Here is a 25,128-nt window from a genome sequence, read left to right on the forward strand (position 1 = left end):
TCAGCACTACCTGGGAAGCCCCAAGAATGAGCTCCCTCCACTGCCTTTCCCCCCATTCTGAAAACAGCGAGCACTGGCAGAGTTGCAATGGGAACCTGGCTGTGGGCTCTCAGCCCCAGCTAGATTCCTCATGTCCCTCCCCCCCCCCCCAACCAACAGTGAACTTCTGTTTGGTGTGGGGTAAGGTTGTAACTCAGAACACTTTGCAAAAACTGTTCTGAGTTACAGCTGGGAGCTGCACTTCTGTCTGCACCCTGTTTCTGAAATCAGTCAGAAAAAGAAAGAGCAAGGGAAAGGATTCTTAGAAAATGTAATGGGTGGGTGATCTGCCCCTTATATGCCATAGACAGAGAAAGGGGGAAGGGTGTTAAAATAAGGCTCCTACAAAACTCATAGCATGGATAAGAGGAAATGGATGTACCTTAGTGGGACTTGCAGGCTTACAGCATGTCCAAAAGTCAGAACTGTTTCTTACTGGTGCCTAGATATGGATATGGATATGTGTAAATGGATATGGATATGGATATGTGTAAATTCAAATATGAATATTTGCATCAAATTCATAAGGGTATGAAAGTAGTCAGGTCACTGTTTAGAAATATTGCACAATCAGGGTTTTTCAGAACAAGTTATCTGTCGTGTGTCACCCTTGCTAAAATAAATGTTTTCTAATTTCTGTGGCAAATCAGAGGATGTCAGAATCTGTGAGTCATACTACTGAGGACTCAACAGAGTACACAAGTGAATATATATACACAGGACAGGGGAGAGACATGAATAGAGGAGGGAGAAATCAAGACTTTTAGTTAAACTACGCATAGAATAAAGAACTGAAGCTGAAAATGAAGAGCTTTCCATTCCTCATGTTACTATATGTAGCATTTGCTTATGCCTTTCCAATTGCTCCAGAAACAGAAAAGGAAAATGAAGATCTGCTGCTTGCTAAGGTAATGATTCTAGTGAATTACCTGTGATAGTACATGTGAATTAATTTCATGGGCAAAATGAGTATGTTAGTGTATTAAGGTCACAGGAAAAACTATATAGCTATTGATAACATTGTGTATATTCTAAAAGAAATATTAATGCCTTAAATATGGACTTTTCCCCATTAGAAATATCTGCAAAAATTCTTCAACCTTGGAAAAGAGGAAAGACCTGCCTTTAAAAGGAAGAGTCTCAATCCTGTGACTGATAAAATCCGAGAAATGCAGGCATTCTATGGACTGGAAGTAACTGGGGATTTGAATTTCAAGACTGTGGAAGTGATGAAGCAGCCCAGGTGTGGAATACCTGATGTTCGACAGTACAGCACCTTTCCCATGTCTCCGAAATGGAAAACACAAAATTTGAAATATAGGTAATATTTTAGTATGTTTGCTTGATTAACAGTGGGGATCACTGTGATCTGCATAAAAATGACTACTGAAATGTTTATTATTTACTCTTATCATACTTTGCCCTTATGATCTCTTACATAATATCCCCAGTCAAAACTGCAGTTCTATGGTACTAAACAAACAGAGGAAGGTGCAGACCATTTTCCAAACAGATAATTTTTAAAAGATAGGCTATACAAACACTAATACATGGGCAGCAAACTAGCAAAACGTTGGAGGCTGACACAGGTACATATCTTGCTTGTTGCATTTCAGCTCATTGCAGTTACCTTACTTACTTATTCTGTGTTTTCAAGGATTGAAAACTATACACCAGACCTGGCACCAGCTGATACAGAGGCAGCCATCGAGAAAGCTTTCAAAGTCTGGAGCAACGTGACCCCATTGACATTCACCAGGGTTAATGGCACTGATGCAGATATAAGGATATCCTTTGCATCTGGATGTAAGAGAACTGTTGCATATTCATGATAAGAATTGATCTTTTTTATTGACCTAATTGAAAAGGATACTATTTTACTTGTGCTTTTCCAGATCATGGAGACTTCTATTCCTTTGATGGTCCTGGTAGGACTCTGGCTCATGCCTACCCACCTGGCTATGGCATTGGTGGAGATGCACACTTTGACGAGGATGAAACCTGGACAAAAGATTCTAGCTGTAAGTGATACTTAGCATTTCATGAGCAGTTATGGGTACATAACATTTGATTTAAAGAACCAGTACATAATTTTTATCTACTTGTTAGAGCTGGGATGTTTGCTTGATTCCACTGTAAAAACATAAGTGCTCCAAAAATAGTGTAGTTTAGTAATAACTACCTATAACGGGTCTAAACCTGCAGTCTGAAACTAGATACTTTATTTCCACCAGTGATAAGCCATTGTGATTCCACAGAACTCAATTCAAAGACTGAGGCTGTTGTGCCAGTGAAATGTATAACGTTTCCTTGGAAGCAGAGAACCTGGGACTTACAAATTAAATAAATCTTGATTATTCATAAATATTCATCTTTCTGCATTATGAAAAGTTGCTTTAATATCTGGTATCACAAAATATTTATTTAGGGAAAATAAGTAACAATTTGACTGTAACTGGTCATGCTAGCAATGTTTTTGCATAGTACACTTATGTATGTTATGCACAGCCTTTTACCTTTTGGAAGTACTTAAATTGTAGTGCTTTACAGTGAATATAATACATGAATTCTGTGGAATGAGCTAACATGTATTTCCCATCATTATACTGGATTATTTACTTAATCTGCTGTCATTATACTGTTTTTCAGCATACAACCTGTTTCTTGTTGCTGCACATGAGTTTGGCCACTCATTGGGGCTCGATCATTCCAAGATACCTGGTTCCTTAATGTATCCAGTTTATGTATACAGGGATCCCAGAGACTACAGACTTTCTCAAGATGATATCAGTGGCATTCAGAACTTATATGGTAAGCTGAATCGTGACCTTTCACTAAATCTTCTTGCAAGAAGCCTACAAAGATTTCATTAGCATTAAAACCAGTTTTAAAATAAGACCTAGGTGGTGGCAGTGTATGCAAATAGTATAGGAGAAGGGCAGTTCCAGAGGGACTGAGACAGCACAACTGTACCCATCTTTTGCTGAGCTCTCTCTGCACAGAACCAGCCTGGAGCTCCTGCTTTCATGCAGACTTGGAGCCCAGAGTGTGGGTGCTGCTGCCACCATTTGGCTCTTCCTTTCCCCTGCTGCTAAATTCATTAGGGAGGCAGAGGACAGAGAAGGGCAAACAGCAGCAACATTCACTCCCTAGACTCTGGAGCCCTGTGAAAGCATATGTTCTGGCCAGACCCCACCACGGTCAGTTAGCTCACTACTTGGAGCTCACGCTGACCAGTCAGTGAACTAATTGCTCATTGTGTCTGCATGGCAAAGCCAAAGCAAGGGTCTGCATCCCCCTTGCCATGTTCCAGGATTTGCTACTATGGTCCCTCCTTCCTTTCCGCTGGTAAACTGAAGTTAGCCACAATGGCAGTTCTCATTCTCATTTACACATATTGGCAGTGCTCCTTTGTTGTGTCCATTGGATACCTAAGGAGTGAGAAATTGGTAACACTGTGACTCACTATACATACACCTGAACTAGTTAGCTGTACTAGTCAGTTGTGTAGACTTGTATATAATAAAGATCCATCTTCGTGACAAAAAAACAACTCTTGCAAAGCCAGTTGGACTCTAGGCATCACTAATACCACAAGTATTAACATATATATTTTTAAGACATGGCTTGAAAATATTATGCCATACCTCAATGGGCATAATTTTAATGGCTTCGGGTAGAAGGCAGTGAGGGCTGATAGTTCAGAATTTACGGTCTAGCTGAGGACTCGGAGGGCCCATGTTCACCTTCCTGCTTTGCCAGACAATTCGTTATCTTGCGCAAGTTCCCAGGTTACCTTTTTGTGGCTCAGTTTTATATCTGTAAAAAGGATGCAAAAATTTCTTCTTACCCTGGACGAGGGTTATCAGAATTACAGACTGTGGGGTACTCAGATAGTAGGGGAGGATCATAGAAATACTTAAAGTAGACTGATGAAGTTCTCCTACAGCAGACAGTTTTTCTCTGACTTTGCAATATCACATATTAATCCAGCTTCAAAATCTTCATGTTGTTTACCTCTTCCCAAAGGACCCCCAACACACTCCTCTACTGAGCCTTCAGTGTCCACAACCCCCATAGAACAGACAACAGAAACATCAACAACAGGCATGTGTGACCCTCACTTGACTTTTGATGCTGTCACCACTCTCCGTGGGGAAACACTCTTCTTTAAAGACAGGTAAGTAATTTCTCTGATGACATTTTTATGCTTAAATTGATCTTGTAATCGCAGGGTAGCAAAAAAGAGTTCAGAGAATTTAATTTCCCAAGCAATACAAAGGAGAATAGGTCCTTTCAAATGCTTTTTAAAAAAGAAATCTTACAAATGTCTCCTGCCCCACTGCAGCTTGGTGCATAATGGGGTTTCCTAACAGGTGAGCAGAACTGTATAAGCAAGCTCCTGTCAATCATCATACTGATTTGTTACAGTTGTGCAAGTCTGAATAATCAATGTCAGCCTCTGGTCAGGAGCTGCACCTCACAATGTTCTTTTCAGGCCAGGGCAGTACCTGGATGAGAAACATAAAGGGAAAGCAAACGTGCTACAGAAAGCAAGGGCGGTTCACCCAGTGACATTCTTAGTTAGGAATAGGCACTGAAGTAGCCCTAGGAGACACTCCATTGTCAGAGGTGCCCTCTTTTTGAATGTACTCAGATACCTTGCAGATTACAGTCATTAAGATGCAGTTTCTCTTCTGGCAAGGCAAAAGGGTTTTGGTTCAGTGCCATCTTTGGTAACAGCACTCTGCCTATATAAATTCCCCCATCTTTTCAGGTGAAAAGTGATATTTAAACTTTTCTCAAACATGCAACAAATGTTTTTGATCGAAGCAAAAATGAGCATGAGTCGCCAGTGTGATGAGCTAATAAGTAAAACTAACTGCACTCTTTCTTGCATTAGTAGGTGCATCATGAACAGGTCTAGGGAAATTAACTTCCTTCTATGCGGCATTAGTGAGGCCGCAGTTGGAGTACTGCATCCAGTTTTGGGCGCTGCACTTCAAGAGGGATGTGGATAACCTTGAGAGGGTTCAGAGGAGGGCTACTCGTATGGTTGAGGGCCTTCGGGTAAGATCCTATGAAGACAGACTGAGGGACCTGAATCTCTTCAGCCTCCACAAGAGAAGGCTGAGAGGTGATCTTGTGGCTGCCAACAAACTCATCGGGGGGGTCAGCAGGGATTAGGGGATACTCTGTTTATCAGGGCGCCCCTCGGGGTTACTAGAAGTAATGGCCACAAACTAAAGGAGAGTAGATTTAGACTGGATATCAGGAAGAAATTCTTTATGGTGACGGTTGCCAAAATATGGAATGGGCTTTGAAGGGAGGTGGTGCTTTCCCCTACCTTGGAGGTGTTCAAGAAAAGATTAGAAAGGCACCTAGCTGGGGTTATTTAACTCTAGCGCTCTTTCCTGAGGGTCGGACTTGATGATCTACAAGGTCCCTTCTGACCCTAGAAATCTATTAAATCTATCTATGCAGCTCAGGATTGTTGTTCCTTATCAAACAACTGGTGCTTTTCATCAGTGGGAAACAATGCAGTTCCATGGGAGAAAAGGCAATATTTCCTCACATAGTGTAATACAGAGATTCCAGTCCTTCTCTGTGCCAGACTGATATCCAGGAGTATAGGGACAAAAGGGCCTCAAGGACCTATGTTGAAAAAGCACCAAATGTCAGTTAAGGTATTAAGGGTAATTTTGAACTGTGGCTGGGGACATAGGCAGCATTTTCCGCCAGTGCACAAATGTACAACTCATGTAATAGGAATTATAAATTATTTTTTTCTGCCAATGGTCCCTTGGTGAAACAGGATTACATAAATATCCAAATGTTCTTTCCAATCAGATATGTCTGGCGCAAGAGTCCTCACTTCCCAGGCATTGAGCGTGATTTAGTCTCTTCATTGTGGCCAACTCTTCCATCTGGCTTTGATGCTGCTTATGAAATTGACAAGAAGGATCAAGTGTTTCTATTTAAAGGTACACACCTTAAATTTCTAGAAATTCTTCCTACTTGTAAAATTCAAATAGTTATTTCTATTGAAGTCATTATAATTGTTATTGTTATATAATTTGGCATTTTCAATGTGCTATCTTACTGTTATTAATCAAAATTAAACCAAGTAAACAACTTGCCTGAGCGATAAGATAAGTGTATTAGATCAATGAGATTGTATGATAGTTTTAAGATGATGGAGATCAGTTACATATTGTGCTAAAAGTGTGTGGGTAGTCAGTTGAATCCATATTTAAACACTTAAATAAGTAGGACTGTTTTTAAAAGTGCTGAACACTCACAGCTCACGTGGCAGGAAAAATAAAACCTCTTGAAACCTGGATAATCCTTCACTAAATAATGAGACTCACCTCAGAGAGGAAAGTATAATTGCAAAGTTCCAGGACTGTTAACTGAATGCTTTTTAATTTCAGCAAATATCACTATTGAAATTCAACTTCCTTTTCCTGACAGGCAACCAATACTGGGCTATTAAGGGATATGATATACAACCAGGTTTCCCTAAGAACATCCATACCTTGGGCTTTTCCAAGCATGTGAAGAAAATTGATGCAGCAGTGTATGATCATAATACCAAAAGAACATACTTCTTTGTAGATTATCAATACTGGAGGTAAGATTACATTTTCTCCTTAAGCCAAGATTCCAGGTAGCTCCTTTAAGACCACATTAGGCCTTTACAACTTACTTTGGCAATTTTTTTGCTATCTAAAGTGGAACATCATGTCTTGTATCCTATTCTCTTTTCCCTTAAAACACAGGTTTCCCCATTTCAGGTGTATAAATACTTCCCTTTACTGCCAGAAGTACATATCTATCAGAGAGCCAAACAAATCCAATCCTTCAGGAGAGCAGAGGCATACTCAGCAACCTGGCCATTTCAGTACCCTTTAGTAACCTATGCTTCCATGCATAGACCTAGCCTGATACCTTTATCAGCACAGATCTAACCCCAGTATCATCACGCAGAAATGTAAATTAGAGTACAGGGCTTGCCTATGATGATTAAGAGAACTCTAGCGCCTTCAGCATCAAATAGGCTTGATTTCTCTTCCAGTCTCCTAGATTAAAGCATTCCCTTACATTGGGACAGTGCCACACCCTAAGTTGTAGTGTTCTCCTCCAGTGCCAGGACTGGTGGTAACAGAAGGCACATCTATACAAGATATTTACTGTGGATTTGCCCAATTAGCTCCACAGTAAATGTCTCAGCATCTACACATGCAGCCCTATTAAGGTACAGGGAACTAATAAATTCCACAGCAGGATAATACTTATAAATACAAGTATTATCCTGCTGCAGAGATTTCTCATGTGTAGCATGCATGTATAGATGTTGACGAGGCTGGCTGGGGCACAAGGGTGCCTCAATGCAGGCTGCTCTGACCTGGCTCAGCAAACTGCAGCCCTGGGTGCATGTTCAAAGTCAGCGCCTGGGAGCAATAAACTGGTGTGATAGGTGCTAGAGTTTATTGCTGTGCACTAAGACCATATGTAGACATGCCCAGAGAGAATCAGCTCCCTAGCCAATAGTGGCTGTGGAAGGCCATCTCTTCCTTCTCTCTCAATACCTAGACACTGTGGGGTCATGGGCAGAACAAACTTCAGTGTGCTGCAGCTTTCCTCTGGCATGAGTTTCAGAAGTGCTAAACACTCCCAGGTTTTTTGGGGAAATAAATAAACACTGTTTTCCAACTACTAATTTTGTATCTATTTTAATATTTTAATGAAGAGACATGAGGGAGGCTCCTCTTAATTATTTTTTAGTTAAATCATTAAAATATCATTAAATATAGGTGTTTATTGTGAAACCAATGGCTACCTCAGTGAAACACCTCAGTTAAGTAAATACTCACCAATACTCCTTCCTATAAACACAGGTGCTTAGCTTTAAATGTGTGAGTAGTTCTAAGGAATACTCCAGTGCAGAAAGGAAAACATTGGTATACATATCTTTGGGACCGGGACTGGCATGCCACTCCTTACATAGGTATCAGATAAAAAAAATAAAAGTTAATTAGTCAGGAGAGCCGAAGTCAGTTGTGCATAGATTGGTAAAGAGGTAAGCATTTGTCCAGCAAGGATGAACACAGTTCAGTAGTTTTGTGGACAGTGAGTTTAGTAAGCTGGGAACAGGCTTACTAATTGAATATTTCAATAGATTCAATATTGGACTCCCCATGGTTATTTATTTTCTTTATTCAGCTATAATGAGATCACGCAGTCTATGGAAAAGGGATATCCACGAAAGATATCAGTTGACTTTCGAAGAGTTGGTCACAAAGTGGATGCTGCCTTTCAGGAAAATGGTAAATACAAAAAAATACCTATTTAAGGCCAGTGGATATACAGGAAAAAATTCATTCCTATAGTTTAAAAAAAATCATGAAAATGACCAAGTATGTTTCTCTATGAGAAGATGTTACATTTTGCTTGTAATAATATTTTCGGAAAGAGGCTGAACATTCCTTGGTGCTATATAACTTGTTCATCTCCTTTATATTTCTAGGATATTTCTATTTTTTCCATGGAGCAAATCAGTATGAGATTGACACCAAGACCAGGAAAGTTATTCGTATAATGAAGAGCAATGTTTGGTTTAATTGTTAATAGAAAGGTTTCATGATACAAAATGAATAGAATTCTAGTTCATATGCATCAGAGATGCCTTTTCATTAGTAAATTTTAATAAGATTATGCAGCATCTCCTGCGTGTCTGAGTCACAAAAAGATGTGGTCCTTGAAAAATGCTATTTAAAGTAATCAAAAAGTAATAATGTACAGTTTTAATTTATGTTATTATATTTTGACTATTTATTGACTATCTAATTGTTACTATACAATAAAAAAAATATTTGTATATAACAGTGTTTGTTTCTTTGGGTTATGTGTACTGGTCTTGGTCAGTATAGAAGGAGCCAGATTATTGAATTGAATTGCATTGAAGTCTGTAATTGGAGCTGTTTTGCAACTCCCAGTTCAGCCTTTCAGGTACTATAAAAACACTAAGGGGATGTCTATACTGTAGTCTCAGTCTGCTCAACCTGATCTCTTCCCAAGAAAATCCCATCCACTCTTACTGACATACACAAAACCTATAAATACACTGCTGAAGCCTTTCTGGTATTACCCTTGGGTATCATTCTCAAGCATAGCAGAGACTGAGGTCTGGAGAGTAGACACAGAAGAGTGTCTCAGTAGTATATTTTCATGTTTGGAACAAGTGGGCATGGCTAGGGTGGGTGGAGCATTCTCTAGATGTCCTGGCCAGAACATGTGATTGCCATTGTAACCAGGAGGCAGGAGTAGGTGGACAGGTCCAGGAAAGAGGAAGGGGAAATGAGCTGGCAGGGGATGGATGTATAGTTGAAGAAGAAGGTAGAAACTCAGACGTGAGGCCTTTATTCTGAGGTTTAGAGGTGTTGATAGGTCCTACCATAATTCAGAGGACTGTAGGAAAGTAGAGCTGGAAGGAACCTCATGAGGTCATCTAGTGAGCCCAGCTTTCTGCTCAAGGCAGGATCAACCCTAATTACATCATCCCAGTTGAGTGTCTGTCTAACCCAGGTGTGGGGAATTATTTCACCTGGAGGGCCGGTTAGTGAGTTTTGGTGAGCTGTCGAGAGCTGCATGGGTAGCCCTGCCCTGTTGCACCACCCTCTGGCTGCCATCTTGGGACCAGAAGTCCTGGCCCTAACCCATGGTCTTTGCTGTTGGAAGTCCCACCCTTTTACCCTGGAAATACTTATTTTTGGAGCGGGGGTGTTGTCATCTAGGAACCAGAAAAAACCTAAACCATACACTAAAAGTCAAACACTTATTATAACATATTTTAATTTTATTACAAAAAGTATTTTTGTCAAGATTTGTGTTTGCATAGTGTATATAGAGATGATTGCATAACAGCTTAAAAATGAAGTCTTACTCCTGCATATTGTGTGGACAATGTGGGGTGTGGTTGGGGGTGGGGGTATGTGTATGATAGGGTTTGCAGGTGAGTGGGTATGTGTAGGGGGAAATAGGGTATATTGGGGGGCTTTATGGGGGGGGTTGGGGAGTAGGGTGTGGGTGCGTGACTGTTGTTGGGTGTGAGGGATCGTGGCAGGGTGTGGGGATCCCCCACATCCTCCTCCCATGCCACATAGCGCCCACCAGTGGCAGGAGGACCACAACAGGTGAAGGGCACTTGTGCCCAGCTCAGGAGATGCTGCCCAGCAGCGTGCAGCTCCAGCCAGTGCTGTACATGGGGTCGAGGAGTGCAACCCACCTGGCCTTCTTCATGTGAAGATCGACGTATTAGCTATTTCTGGATTTTGGACAGAACTGACCAGTCATCTAAATCTGTAATGTATGCATATTTTTAGCATTAATATGTAAGGTTACACATTTTCACAGTCTGGGTACAGCTGGGACACTGTCCACCTCAGTGAAATCATTAGGAGGTTTACTCATGCATTTCAATTTAGTGACCAGGATCGGATTCTGCCTACATAGGCAACCTTCCTTCATATGAAGGAGTGCAACCCACCTCTATTGCGAGGGCTCCATGCAGCACACATGCATCTGCTGGCATTCATGTGGCACTGGAGGGAAGCCTCATGGGCTGGGGCCGGCAAACTTCCACATCCTGTGCCACGCAGGTCCCAGGACTGCATGGAAAAGCAGGGTTTAGGGGTCCCCTCCACTTCCAGTGGAGCCCCAGAATCTGCACATCAGGGGGCAGGGAAGGCAACCAGCTACAGTGCAGGGCTTCCCCTGATACCATGCAAGTGCCAGTAGTTGCACAAGTGCTTTGTTGAGCTCCTGTGATAGAGACAGCCAGTCAGGCTCCACTCCTCACCTCTGCATGCAACCCTGACTGGAATCACATGCTGCTGGGCAGCAGTACCTGCTCCAGGCACATGCGCCCACCAACTGTGGATGCTCCTGCTGCCACCGGTGGGGGCTGTATGCCATGGGGGAGAGGGTATAGGCGGTCCTCACACCCCACCATGATCCCTCATACCCACACCCTGCCTACCTGAGCTCCACACTTCCACCGCCCCGCTGGGCATGGGTTCCATGCTGCCACCATCCCCACACCCCCTGCCCCTGCCCAGCTGCAGATCCCCCTCCCCTGCTGCTTCCCTACCTGCTGCCTGGAGTGAGCGGGAGGCCAGGAAGGCCAAGCAGGTCCCCAGTAGCTGCAGCCCCACCCAGGAGCTGCATGTTGGTGGAGCCAGGCCCTTCTACCCACAATGGTGGGAGTGAGGTGCAATAGGGTATACTGCGGGGGTGTGTATATATATGGGCCCCGCACTCCCACCCTTATGGGTGGAAGGGCTGGACAGTGTACAGTTAATTGCAGGGTGTCCATGAGCTGAATAAAAGTTTCTGGCAGGCTGGATCTGGCCTGCAGGCTGAATTTTGTCTGCCCCGACATAGAATATTTTATTTCACTCTCTGTATTCAGCTGCCTATTTGACAAGCAGGGCAAAGCACAGAGCTAGGAGATTCTTCCACTGTCTGTTTTAAAATTGTCCTTGAGAGCATCTACATGAGAAGTTTACCTTGGGTTACCGTTTTTCCAGTTTCAAAAAAAAGGACACCTGTGAAGGGAAGGAGAAGAAGAGGAAGAGAGGGGGAAGAGGTATCTGATGGGGGGCGGGAGGGGGGTCATTGATATACCTATGCCCTTCCTTTTCCCCTCACTCCTAAGCCATTGCATAGGGCTTAGTGGGAACTCCAGGCTTATAGCAACTCCAGAGGTCAAAACAGTTTCCTATCAGTGCTCACATGATTCATATATGAATATTAGGGTCTAGTTTAGAAGAGAAATAGAAAGGTGCCATGCCCGCTCTATAGAAAATAATCAGCGTTTCAGACCAAGTTTCCTGTCATGTGTCATTCCTTCTAAAAATAATGTTTTCTAAATTCTATGGAAATCAGGTGATGTTATAATCTGTGGGTCATACTTCTGAGGACTTGACAGGGTACACAAGTGAATATATATACATAGAACGACCAAGTAATTAAATCCTTGGATGATGGTGTCGCTGTGGACATAGTCTTTCTAGAATTTAAGAAGGCCTTTGACACTCTCTCTCACCCCATCCTCATCAATAAATTAAGTGACTATGGCATTGAAGCCTACACAGTTGGATGGGTAAAAAATTGGCTGATGGGAAGCACACAGAGAGTAGTGGTGGATGGGTTGTACTCAACCTGGTGAGATGTGAGCAGTGGGGTACCCCAGGGCTCGGTCCTCGGGCCCACACTGTTTAACATAAAAAAAAAAAGTCCAGAGAGGTGATACTCCCCCTCTATGCAACTTTGGTCAGGCCGCAGTTGGAGTACTGTGTCCAGTTCTGGGCGCCGCACTTCAAAAAGGATGTGGCCAGCCTGGAGAGGGTTCAGAGGAGGGCCACCCGCTTGGTGAGAGGGCAGCAGGACAGGCCCTACAAGGAGAGACTGAGGGACCTGAACCTGTTCAGCCTCAGCAAGAGGAGGCTGAAGGGGGATCTGGTGGCTGCCTACAAGCTCATCAGGGGGGATCAACAGCAAATAGGCAGAGCCCTTTTCTCCCCAGCACCACCTGGGGTGACAAGGAGCAATGGTAATAAGCTGATGGAGAATACATTTAAGTTAGAGATTAGAAGGCAATATTTTACAGTTAGGGTGGCCAAAATCTGGAACCAGCTTCCCAGGGAGGTGGTCCTCACCCCTACCTTGGGCAAATTCAAGAGGAGGTTGGATGATCACCTGTCTGGGGTCTTGTGAGCCCAGCATTCATTCTTGTCAGCCTGCCACCGGAGGTTGTTCAAGCGCCTTCATTGAACACCTTCAAGATGAAACTGGATGCTTATCTTGCTGGGATCCTATGACCCCAGCTGACTTCCTGCCCTTTGGGCGGGGGGCTGGACTCAATGATCTTCCGAGGTCCCTTCCAGCCCTAATGTCTAATGTCTATGAAATTCCTGCCTGTGGCAGGGGGTCAGGCTAGATGATCTGTGCAGGTCCCTCCTGACCCTAGCTACTATGAAACTATGAACAGGGGAGAGACATGAACAGAAGAGGGATAGATCAAGAGGTTTAGTTAAACTACACATAGAATAAAGAACTGAAGTTGAAAATAAAGAGCCTTCCATTCCTCATGTTAGTATATGTAGCATTTGCTTATGCCTTCCCAATTGCACCAGAAACAGAAAAGAAAAGTGAAGATCTGCTGCTTGCTAAGGTAATGCTAAGGTAGTACATGTGAACTACTTTGATGGGGAAAATGAGTATGTTAGCTCATTAAGATCACAGGAAAAACTATATAGCTATTGATCACATTGTGTACATTCTGAAAGAAATATTAATGCCTTAAATATGGACTTTTCCCCATTAGAAATATCTATAACAATTCCTCAATCTTGAAAAAGAGGGAAGACCTGCCTTATCAATATGTAAGCATCTTTCTGGAAGATCAAAAGATTTATTGATGTTAGCTGTCCCAAAATTTGTTTCTCCATGGGGAATCAATTATTGTAGTTTGCCATGCTAGCCATTTTTGCACAATACACCCAAGCAGACCTTTCAGAGCCTCCGGACTAGACTGTTGTTGTTCCTCTGTTTACTTGTGGCAGGTTAGGGTGCTTTTTGTGCCTTTGGACAATAATGCCTTGTAGTTGTGCAACAAGGTTGAATGTGTAGTTTTAGGAATAGATTGGACAAGGACTTGTATATAGGATAGTTTGGATAGGGATGATTTTACGTTGAGCAGGGAGCTGGTCTAGATGACCTCCAGAGGTCCTTTCCAGCCCTACTTTTCTATCATTTTATGATTATGTTTTGGAACTACTTAAATTCAGTGTTGTATTGTAAATATGATAATTGGTTAATTTTGTAGAGTAGACTAGCTTTTATTTCCCATCCTTATACAGGATAAATTATTAATTTACTCACAGTGTTGTAGGTTCTTCTTCAGAATGCAACCTCTTTGTTGTTGCTGCTCATGAGTTTGCCCACATGTTGGGTATTGATCATTTCGAAGACCCTGGTGCCTTGATGCATCACACCTTTGTGGATAGGGATACCAGAGACTACAGGCTTTCTGAAGATGATATTAGTGGCATTCAGCACCTGTATGGTAAGCAGAATAGTGCCCTTTTTACTAACCTTTCTTGCAAGCAGCCTGCAAAATTGTGATTAGCATTTTAAACCAATTTTAAATAAGACCCATAGAGTATACGGAGCTTCCTCCTCTCCCATTGATGTACAGAAGCTGGCACTGAAGACAATCCTTGTTCTCATGAATACTGGCAGTTCTCTTCTCTTGTGTCCATTGGGTGCCAAAAGGGGTGAGAAAGTGGTAACACCAGGATTCACTATGCATGTAGCTGCACTAGTAAACTCTACTAGTCAGCTGTGTAGAGGAAGATATAATACAACCCCATCTTCAAGTATAATAGGCAGCATTTGCAGGGTCCATTGTGCAGTAGGCAGCACAAATACCACAAGTATTAGATACGTTTCTGTAGGACACAGAATAACAATGTTATGCCAGAACCTCAATGGACATGACCTGGATAAACTGGAGAAATGGCCTGAAATTAATCAGATAAAATTCAACAAGGACAAGTGCCAAGTTCTGCACTTAGGGTAGACAATTGCTTGCACAAATATAGACTGGGGAATGACTGGCTAGGCTGCAGTACTGCAGAGTAGGACCCAGGAATTACAGTGGACCAGAAGCTGAACATGAGCCAATACTATGTTCTTCTTGTAAAAAACACGAGTGTACTGGGAAACATTAATAGGAGTGTAAATTGCAAATCAAGGGAAGTAATTCTGCCACTCTGTTCAGCACTGATGAGGCCTCCCCTGGAGTATGGTGTCCAGTTTTGGTCTCCACACTTCCAGAAAGATGTGGACAAACTAGGGTCCTGTGGGGAGTGACAAAATGATTAGGGGCCTGGGAGACATGATTTAGGAGAGCCTAAAAGAACTAGGATTATTTAGTCTGGAGAAGAGAAGACTGAAGCAGGATTCAAATACTTGAAGGGAAATTATGAAAAGGATGGGTAGACTATTCCCGATGGCTGTAGGCAACAGGACTAGGAGCAATGACTTCAAATTGTAGGAAGGAAGATTAGGATTTTCACTATGAGGGTGATTAAGTATTGTAACAGACTTCCCTCTCCGGAAACTCTCAAGAGCAAGGTAGACAGACACTGGACTGGGATGATTTAATCAGGTATATTCCTGCCTTGCATAGCAAATTCTGAGAGATGACCTCCTGAGGTTTCTTCTGGGACTAATTTTCTATAATCTGATAATATAGCTCCAGTTAAGAGGCAGTAAGTGTGTCCTTTTCTTTTTCATGCCTTTGTGACAAGTTAATTAGCAGAATTCAGATTTGTTGGAAACTGACAGGGCCACACTGGGAGCATTTCTGGTCTGGCCCTGACCTTACAACTCTGGACTATTGCCCACGTGCCTTAGGACCTGCACATGACAGCCGCAAGTGGTGATAGTCCAGAATTTAGGGCCTATGTGAGTACTCAGGGAACCTGCACTCAGTTCCTGGCTCCACAACAGAATTCATGTATTATTTTAGGGAGTTTAATGTGTTACCTCTTTGTGGCTCTGTTACACATCTGTGGATCTCCCTGCCTTGAAAGGATGTTATCAGAATAAGTATGTTACAGATTGCAAGGAGCATAGCTAGTGGGAGGAGCATCCTAGAAGTACCTAAGACAGAATGGGGCTGTTCTCCTCTTCCAGCTGAGAATTTGTCCAGGATTGTATTTTTCCTAGCTCTGAAACATTAAATACTAGCCCCGCTTCCAAATCTGCTTTTTTCCTCTTCCTTAAGGACCCCCAATGCATTCCTTTGCTGAGCCTTCAGTGTCTACAGCTCCCACCGAACAAACAACAAAAACATCAACAACAGGCATGTGTGACCCTCACTTGACTTTTGATGCTGTCACCCCTCTCTGTGGGGAAACACTCTTCTTTAAAGACAGACATGTTACTTTTCTGATGCTATTTTTCTGCTAAAGTTACTCTTGTAGTAATAGGGTAGCAAAAAAGAGTTCAGAGAACTTAATTTCCCAAGCAATACAAAGGAGGATAATTTCTTCCAACTGCCTTTTTAAAAACATACTTATCCATTTCTACTGGCCCACTTGAGCAGGGTGAGTAACAGGGTCTCCTGAGAGGTAGGAAAAATGTTATAAGCCACAAATTAATGCATATCTTTTTCAAACCAGTGCTGTTCATGGCTGAGATGTAAAGGGAAAGCAAAGATGCCACAGAAACAGGTGTAGTTCCCTCTGTCTATATAAATCCACTCTGAAATTTCACTTGAATAAGTTACAGGGAATTCAGTGCTTAACTGGGCCATATTGCTGACAAGGAGAATGGGGGTAAAAGGGCATAGAGAATCCATGTTAAGACCAGCACCAAAGGTCAGGACCTCTCTTTAAGCAGGGCACTAGGAAGTTAGCTTTGCCTACCCAAGGACATTTGAAATGTGGTTGGTTGGGGGCATGGCCTGTGAACTCATATACAGCTCATGTAGTGGGAATTTTAAATTTAATTTCTGGGTCCATGGTCCTTTCGTGAAAGTGCCTTTCCAGTCAGGTATATCTGGTGTAAAAGTCCTCCCTTGCCAGGCATTGAGCATGATTTAGCCTCTTCATTCTGGCCAACTCTGCTGTCTGGCTTTGATGCTGCTTATGAAGTTGACAAGAGGGATGAAGTATTTCTATTTAAAGGTAAACAACTTCACCTTTTAGAAATTTGTCTTACTTGTGAAATTGAAGGCAATACTGCTAACAAAAGAATGTTTATTAGCTATTGCATAATTTTTCTTTCCTTCTATACCCTTTTACTCTCATTAATTAATTATACCTCTAAACTGTATTGTGAAATATGATATTATGCTTACTAAATCAACATAGTTAAGTTATGAGTTTAAGATAATCGAGCAGATTTGATTGAATATTTGGGAAAAGGCTGAGTGCATAGATTTAATCCACTGAATTCATATTTAAACATTTAAATAAAAAGAACTGTTTTCAGAGGTGCCAAACACTCACAGCTCACATCAAGGAGGGAAACATAATATGCCCTCTGTTTATAGCTTTTTAGTTAAACACAATTAGTTTTACATTTTCAAAAGTGACAGATCTGGCAGTCCTGAACCTTGACTATTTCAGGTCCTCTAAAGAACCTAGAATTTATTCAAACTAAGTGATGGGTTTCACATCAAAGACAAAAGTGGATTTGCAAAGTTCCAGGACTATTATTGAATGCTGCTTAATTTCAGCAAAAATCACTATTAAAATGTCAACATTTTTTTCCTGACAGGCAACCAATACTGGGCTTTTAGAGGAGCTGATCTGCAGCCAGGTTTTCCTAAGAACATCCATACCTTGAGCTTTTCAGGACATGTGAAGAAAACTGATGCAGCAGTTTATGATCTCAATACCAAAAAAAAAGTACTTCTTTGTAGATAACAAATACTGGAGGTATATTAAATTTCTCTTGTCCATAGTAGAAATTCCAGTTAGCTCCTATGAAACCTCATTAGCCTTTTAAAATTCAAATTTGTTTTGAGAATTATTTTGCTACCCCAAGTCAAGTTTCATGGCTGGTATTTGTGCACGCTACTTTTAAGTGGGATTTCACAGGGAGGACTACACAAGGAGGACATCAATGTATGTCAATGACTTCAATGACATTTTCCTTGTCTATAAAACACACACTTCCCCACTGCTGGGATAAGCATTCTTCCCGTCACTTCCAGCACTACACGTCTGTGACACACAGCTGAACAAAACCAGGTCTATCCAGTAGAAGGCCAGAAGCACATTCCAGCCACTTCAGTACCCATTAATAATATCTACTTCAATGCACAGACCTAGCCCAGTATCTTTATTAACACAGACCAAACCCCCATGTCTTCTCACAGAAAAGTGAATGAGAGTACAGTTTATGTCTAAGATGCTTTTCAGGCTTCGGCTTTCTCAATAACAACAGCTCTTCAATCCATGAGTGTCAGAGCTCACAGATTCCCTAGGGAAATAAAACAAACATATATTTTTTTCTAACTGATAACTTTGTATCTGTTTTAGTGAAGTGCATGAGAGAAGCTCTTCTTAATCATTTTTTTAAATAAATAGTGAAAATATTTCAGTGTTCATTACAAATCCAGCTGCTTCTTTGGGTGAAACTACACAGGTAAGTAAATGCTCACCAAGACTCCAGCCTACAAAGGCTATAAGGTTAACTTGTTTGAGTAGTTATATTGACTAATCTAGATCCTAAAGCAAAGCATGTAACCAATGTCTGCAGGATCTGGACCCACGTGCCATTCTGATCACAGCTATGAAATACAAATACAAAAAGGAGCTGTGGATAGATTAATAAAGATGGAAGATTTCCACAATCTCAGACAGGCTTCAGACAGCTAGTGAGTTTTTGGCTGGGAGTAAGATTACTAATTGTAAATACTACTGGATTCAATACTCAACTCCTCAAGGTCATTTGTAATTTTCATTCCTTTCTTTATTCAGGTATGATGAAATCACTCGATCTAAGGAAGAGAGACATCCAAGAAAAATATCAGCTGACTTTATAGGAGTTGGCCAGAAGGTGGAGTCTGCCTTTCAAGAAAATGGTAAATAGAAAAAAGTATCTCTTAAGCCTTAAGGAAAATCTGAAAACATTTTTGTTTTTTAGCTTTAATAACATCATGAAAATTAATAAATATATTTCTCTACATAAGGAAGTTAACTGCTACTTCATACTGATCTTTGTGAAAGCTGGTGGACATTCATTGCTTATTTCCTTTATATTTTTAGGATATTTCTATTTTTCCTTGGATCAAATCAATCTGAAATAGACACCAAGACCAAGAAAGCTATTCGTACAATGAAGAGCAACACCTGGTTTAAACATATATAAAAAACACTTTCATGATACAAAGTGAAGAGAATTCTATTTTACATTAATCAGAAATGCCTTTTCATTGGTTAATTATAGTTGATATGATTCAACATTTACTGAGTGAGAGACACGAAGATGTAGTCCTTGATAAACACTATTTAAGATAACAGAAAAATAATAATGTATAGTTTTAATTTATAATATTGATACATTTTGACTATCATAGAATCATAGAAGTAGGGTCGGAAGGGACCTTGTAGATCTTCAGGTCCGACCCCCCTGCCTGGGCAGGAGGGAAACTGGGCTCAAATGACCCCAGCCAGGTAGACATCGAGCCACTTCTTAAAGACCCCTAGGGTAGGAGCCAGCACCACTTCCCTTGGAAGTTGGTTCCAGATCCTAGCCGCCCTAACTGTGAAGTAGTTCTTACGGATGTCTAATCTAAACCTACTCTCCAACAACTTGTGGCCGTTATTCCTTGTTATTCCGGGGGCGCTAGGGGAAACAAGGTCTCCCCCAAACCCTTCTGGTCCCCCCTAGTGAGTTTATAGATGGTCACCAGGTCCCCCCTCAGCCTTCTCTTGTGAAGGCTGAACAGGTTCAGGTCCTGTAGCCTCTCATTGTAGGGTCTGCCCTGCTGTCCCCGGACTATGTATTTAACTATTTGTCATTGCACAATACATTAAAAAAAAATATTTTATCACTGTTGAAGTATATGTTGTAGCAGTGCTGGTACAGGAAATATGTGAGAGGCAAAGATTTTTGTGGGTAATATCTTTAATGGGACCAGCTGCATGGTTGGGAGAGCTTTATACAAGCTCACAGTTACAAGGCACACTTCAGATCAGAGAAAAAAGTTGGCTCTGCTTGAACTAAGTACCACATATACTCAATCCAAGATGAGGCCCTCCTCTCCCCCCGCCCGAAACAGCATTGGAAAAAGGGTATTGTTTTGGATTCAAGTATCTGCCAAGGAAAGGTGCTGGTTTAGCTCTGATTTTGGCCTCAGGCTTGGGGCTGAAGCTGGAGCTGAGTTGCCAACTGCCCCGAGTTAATGGCTTGCTTGGAGAGGGAAGCGACACATGGCCTGGGGGAAAATTGGGAAGCCCGTGGTGGAAGAGACAAAGCTGCAGCCTGCTCCCACTGATGTCTGCCCCCCTTCACCTATCTTGCTCCTTTCCCCCTTACCTTCTGTTTCTGATCCAGCCCCTCCAGCCCTGACCTGGCCCAGCCTGGAGCTTCCCCTGTTTCCATGTCTAGAATAGAATTATTGGAGGCAGGGGGCATCTTAAATTTATAGTCATCTTGGCGCTGGGTAAATATGGTAACTAATGGAGCTATAATTTGGGTAAAACTCCGTGGGCAAATAAAAACAATTTGCTTGGTGAAATGGAGTTTGGCTGTGAACTGGGAGAAAAGCAAGATTACCAGATAAGAAAAAAGAAAAAAGGATGGCCTGATTAGTGGAAGAGCATGCCATTGTTCTTCACTCTCAAGCCACATTCCCCCCAGCCCTGCCAGTGCCCTTGTGTGTCATGCACTCTGCTGAACCCTGGCCAAGGGAGCCTGGCAGCAGGCAAGGAAGGCCAGAGAAAGAAGGGGAGGGGGAGGAAGGGAAGAAGAAGGAGGAGGGGAAGAGGGAAGGGGAGTGGGGTGGGGTGGGGTGGGGGGGATACAGCAGGGGCTATCCATGGGGCGGCGGGGTATGCCCCCGGTGCCTTTTAGCCCCCGTGGAGTAGGGACCACTGCCACCCACTTGCTGCCCCCACACAAGTCCCCAGGCCATTTTAGTCCCTGCTCCTGGGTGCTCACTAAACAAATGGTTCCTTATGGTCGAAGCAGGTGCAGCTTAGTGTGCCCCAGCAGATTGGGGCTGCCCCTGAGGACTGCAGGCTCATTTTGGCTCTAGCCAGCCCTTGCACTCTGCCCAGGACCACCACCACCTGTCCCTACTGTAGATCCCAGAGCAACTCTACCGGGACATGCCACACTATCCCAGCTCAGCCTGGGCACTACCAGCCCTGAGCACTTTGATGTACCCACCGCCACCATCTGGAACCATCTGGCCAGTGAGATCCGAGGAGCAGTGGGACACGGGTAGTGGGGTGGGGACTGCAGCAGGATGGGGACTCACACAGGAGCAGTGGGTGGGTGACAGTGGTCTCTGCTTGGTGGGGGCTAAGAGGTGGCTAGGGCATATACTGCCTGATCCTGTGGGTGGCCCCTGCTGCATCCTCTCCCCATTTCCCCCCCTCCTCTTTCTCTCACTCCTCTCCTCCATCCCGCTTCTCTGCCTGTCACCAAGCTTCCCTTCCCCCCGTCCTTCCCTTCAGGGCCAATCAACAGCAGGTCCCAAAACCCACAAAATCAGGCCCAGGGGCCACACAGGAATGAGGAAATTTCTGGCCCCTTCATTCCTGACCAAACCCCCTGCCCCCCCCCCCAGCCCTGTTGGAGGGGTCCCCAGCTGCCGCCTGCATCCAGTGTTAGCAGTGGGCCCTGGCCTTGTCCATGCATGCATAGGATGGCTAGAGTTTAGAAGTCTCTGGAACCCTTAAACTTCTGACCTTGACGACGCTATGACCTACTTACCAGATGTGCAGTTACTGCTAATTATGTAACCAGGTTTTGGCACAAAACATTATCACTGTAGAAGAGCTCACCTGATGTGACTGGATACCTGAATGGCCAGTGGAATGATTGACAATTGATGGACATGCAGTTCTGTAAAGTGATTGGTCAGCTGGATGACTGACAGGTGGAGTGAGGTGGTATGGGTAAAACCAGCATGAGTAAATGCCTTGGTGTGTGTTTGGTGCATGTGTGTATATTTGAGTGGTAAGTGGCATGCGTAAGTGTGGTCATGTCTATTGGAGCTATGGTGTATAAGTAAGTGGTGAATAGTAGTGTGAAGTGTGAGTGTGGGCAGACATAGAGGGAGAGAGGCTACCACTTAGGCCTGTGTGAAGCAGCAATTATTTGTTATGGATAGGGTTTGGCCAATTTGGAGGGCCAGTGATTAGATTCAGTGATTTGAATCACTGTTCCAATTCAATTCGGCCAATTCAGATTCAGAGATTCAACACTGATTTGGAGATTCGGTCATAGACTATATAGGCAGTCCTTGACAATGCTGGACGCAGCGGCTTCCAGCTGGTAAGTCTATTGTGGTGGGCAGAGGGGGAAGGTAAGGAGTAGGGGGGCAGATCAGTGTCCCCACAGCAAGGGAGGGAAAGTTGAAACCCCCGTCAGAACCTGGAAACAGGGTTGCAATTTACAAAGGTCATAAGTGTCGTCTGTCGTAACTCAAACCGTCGTAAGTCGAGGACTGCTTGTAGGGAAGATCACCCGATCTCCCTTCCTCTTCTCAGTTTCTGTTTGCTGCAAGCCTTCCAAATCTCCAAATTTCTCCGAATCTCTCCAAATTGATTTGGAGGCTTCCGATTCAACTAGGACCTTTTTAATGGGACTCCCGATTTGATTCGGATTTGGAGATTCGGCCACCAAATCAGGCCAAATCTCCTCCAAATTGAATCGGCTATTGAAGATTCACACAGCCCTAATACTTATTGCTGTTTACCTTTTAAAATGTATCCCCTGACCTTAGAAACACTAGAGGAGGCCTAACACCTTCCATTCTTAATTAATTAGGAGACCCTTCCGCAGGTGAACATCAGGCCCCAGCTCCCCTGTCCCCTCAGTCCTCCAGGCCCTATTTATCCCAAAGGCTGCAGGAGACAAAGTGAGTCTGAGCCAGCCTTGGGTGGCCTCAGGTTCCCAGGCCCTGCCCTCACCTCCACCCTCACCCCCTCTCCCTGCTCCTCTGGAAAGGGCTTAGGGTTTCTCATCCTTTTTGCAAACAACTCATTGTTGGCTAGATCTCTGACAGCCTGAGGAGAGCTGTTTGCAAAAGGGGAAACCCACTGTTTCCCACTTCAAAGGGGAAAATCCATATTGTTCTACTTTAAAGGGGAAAATTCAAGCTTTTCCACAGGAAACAGAAAACACGGGTCCCTGGTTATTACCCACTAGTTCGTTGGTTAGGCCAGGGCACTCACCTGGAGTGCAGAGGATCAGGATTCAAAGCTAACCTCTGTAACGGGATTTGATTTCCATCTCTTATTTCCAGGTAGAGTGCCCTAAGCAGCAGATATGGGCTGGATTCTCTAAGACCCTCCAGCAGAAATTTTTCGTTGTCTAGGATGTTTAAATGTTCATCAGAGCAGAGAGAGGCAGTGACTATAACATAGTGACTAGAGCACTCTTATGGAATGCACGATTCAAATCCAATCAGGCTGAGGCGAGATTTGAAGTTGACTGTTTCAAATCCTAGATTTGTGCTATAATTGCTCAGAAATTTGATACAAAGTGTGGCCCACCAGTACCTAGTCTTCTCTGTGTCCTATGTGCTGTTAGCTGAGCTCTGAACATAGCTATTGGATCAGGCCCGGAAACTGAGGTAGGTGAATCCCAATGGGACTCAGACATGAGAAAGGTGTTGACTGGCTCAGCACAGCCAATAAGGCAGTTGTGAACATGTCCTGAAGCAGAAACTTACGCAATTATGGGACTTTTTCCAGGGGAAACTTGAGTGATAAGGAGTTTAGGCACCTACAGAATTAGGCAAGAGTCTTGTGAGTGCTAATGGCACATGTTGGATTTAGATACATGCAAGAATTCAAGCAGCTCAGTCTCTTGTGAATTTAGCTTTGAGTAAGATTTTTCAGAGAACCGAAATGCCAAGTTCTTTTAGATTTCAATGGAAATTAAGTGCCTGTGTAGTTTTTAAGAATCACACCTGCCTCCTCTCTACATCTTCAGGCTCCTAAGGACTTTTAAGATGCTGGTATTTTGGATTCCAGGATGTGGTTGATGATTTTAATTGAAGAAGAGGGATCGTAGAGAAGAGCATTTCTTCACAATGCTGAGACTGGTTGCCAAGGAAATTGCTGACTAGTTGCCCTTATAATCATTGTCAATCATGAATTGCTGGGTTTGACATCATATGTTCCCTACAAATGACCCTTTTCTGATTATTTTTTCAAAGAAACAGCTTGCCATTGTAAGAATTCAAACCAATGCAATGAATATGTTTGGTTAGCTTAGTGAAACAGGGCTGGAAAACTGTGAGAAAAGTGTCCAACAGCAAAGTGCTGCCTCATTGCTTAAGTCACAACTCACAGTTCCAGTGAAATGGAAGCTGCAGCAGCAAATTCTGCATGATTGGTAAGATATAATGATTGATAATATATAATAACATGAATTTTCCAGCTCTACTTAGTTCTGGTTTTATTAATAACTTAAAGTTTAGCTGTTAAAAACTGTTTCCTACACTTTGGGAAAAATAAGGACATTCCTGGCAAAGAGTAGCCACAGATGCAACAGAGACTGGCATTGAGACGGGCCAGAAACACAAGCAAACACTGCTCAAATTCTGTGCCCAGAAGAAATGGGAGAATTATGTCAGGATGAGTGTTTGACAGCTCACTGCTGGTTCTTGGAATAGGACAGTTCTGTGTCACCCACAGGAGGAAACTGTTCTTGATAGACTGGTGAGGACACACTCTGTGAGCCTCAGGCCCTTTTACGGTGTCTGAGCAGGACACTCAGGGATGAGGCACCCAAAATCAAAAGGCACTTCTGAAAATCCTGCCTATGTAGGCTGAGTCCAATCCTGATCACTGAATTGAAACTCACGTGCAAACCTCCTAATGACTTCACTGAGGTGGACAGAGTCCTGGCTGTACCCAGGCTGTGAAAATGTGTAACCTTACATATTAATATGAAAAATGTGCATACGTTACAGATTTAGATGGCTGGTCACTTTTGTCCAATATCCAGAAATAGCTAACATGTCGATCTTCAGATGAAGAAGAAACAAATTTCATAAGGTTCCTAGGGAAGAAAAGTCAGTGCTGGTATCAGAAACCGCTGTGCTAGAGGAAAGAATGATTTCCTCTGGTCTAATTGTGAGAAGAATTTTCAGAGGACTCCTACAATGAGGAAAAGTATTTGGAAATACATGTCTTTCCAGATGGATGCAAATGCCCCAGGAAACCTGAAATAAAACAAACCTGTCTCAGAAGAGTGTTAGTGGAAACAGGGTCTTTACTGAAATAGTGGATGTTCTTGTAGCACAAGCTGCGAGGA

At 43.0% G+C, this 25,128-nt stretch overlaps 1 protein-coding gene and 1 pseudogene across 1 annotated transcript; both read left to right on the top strand.

The window, feature by feature from the left end:
• Window positions 1-692: 692 nt before the first annotated feature.
• On the top strand, window positions 693-8,836 carry LOC102567499 (stromelysin-1). The gene is made up of 11 exons (XM_006278481.4): window positions 693-704; window positions 822-947; window positions 1,116-1,360; window positions 1,697-1,845; window positions 1,935-2,060; window positions 2,689-2,850; window positions 4,069-4,219; window positions 5,890-6,023; window positions 6,514-6,673; window positions 8,266-8,369; window positions 8,570-8,836. The coding sequence occupies exons 1-11, from the start codon at window positions 693-695 to the stop codon at window positions 8,668-8,670; spliced, it is 1,470 nt and encodes a 489-aa protein (XP_006278543.2). The 3' UTR covers window positions 8,671-8,836.
• Window positions 8,837-10,038: 1,202 nt separating this feature from the next.
• Window positions 10,039-18,996, top strand: LOC102567969 (stromelysin-1-like; annotated as a pseudogene).
• Window positions 18,997-25,128: the final 6,132 nt, after the last annotated feature.

This window comes from Alligator mississippiensis, chromosome 1 (genome assembly GCF_030867095.1).
Source record: "Alligator mississippiensis isolate rAllMis1 chromosome 1, rAllMis1, whole genome shotgun sequence".
NCBI lineage: Eukaryota > Metazoa > Chordata > Crocodylia > Alligatoridae > Alligator > Alligator mississippiensis.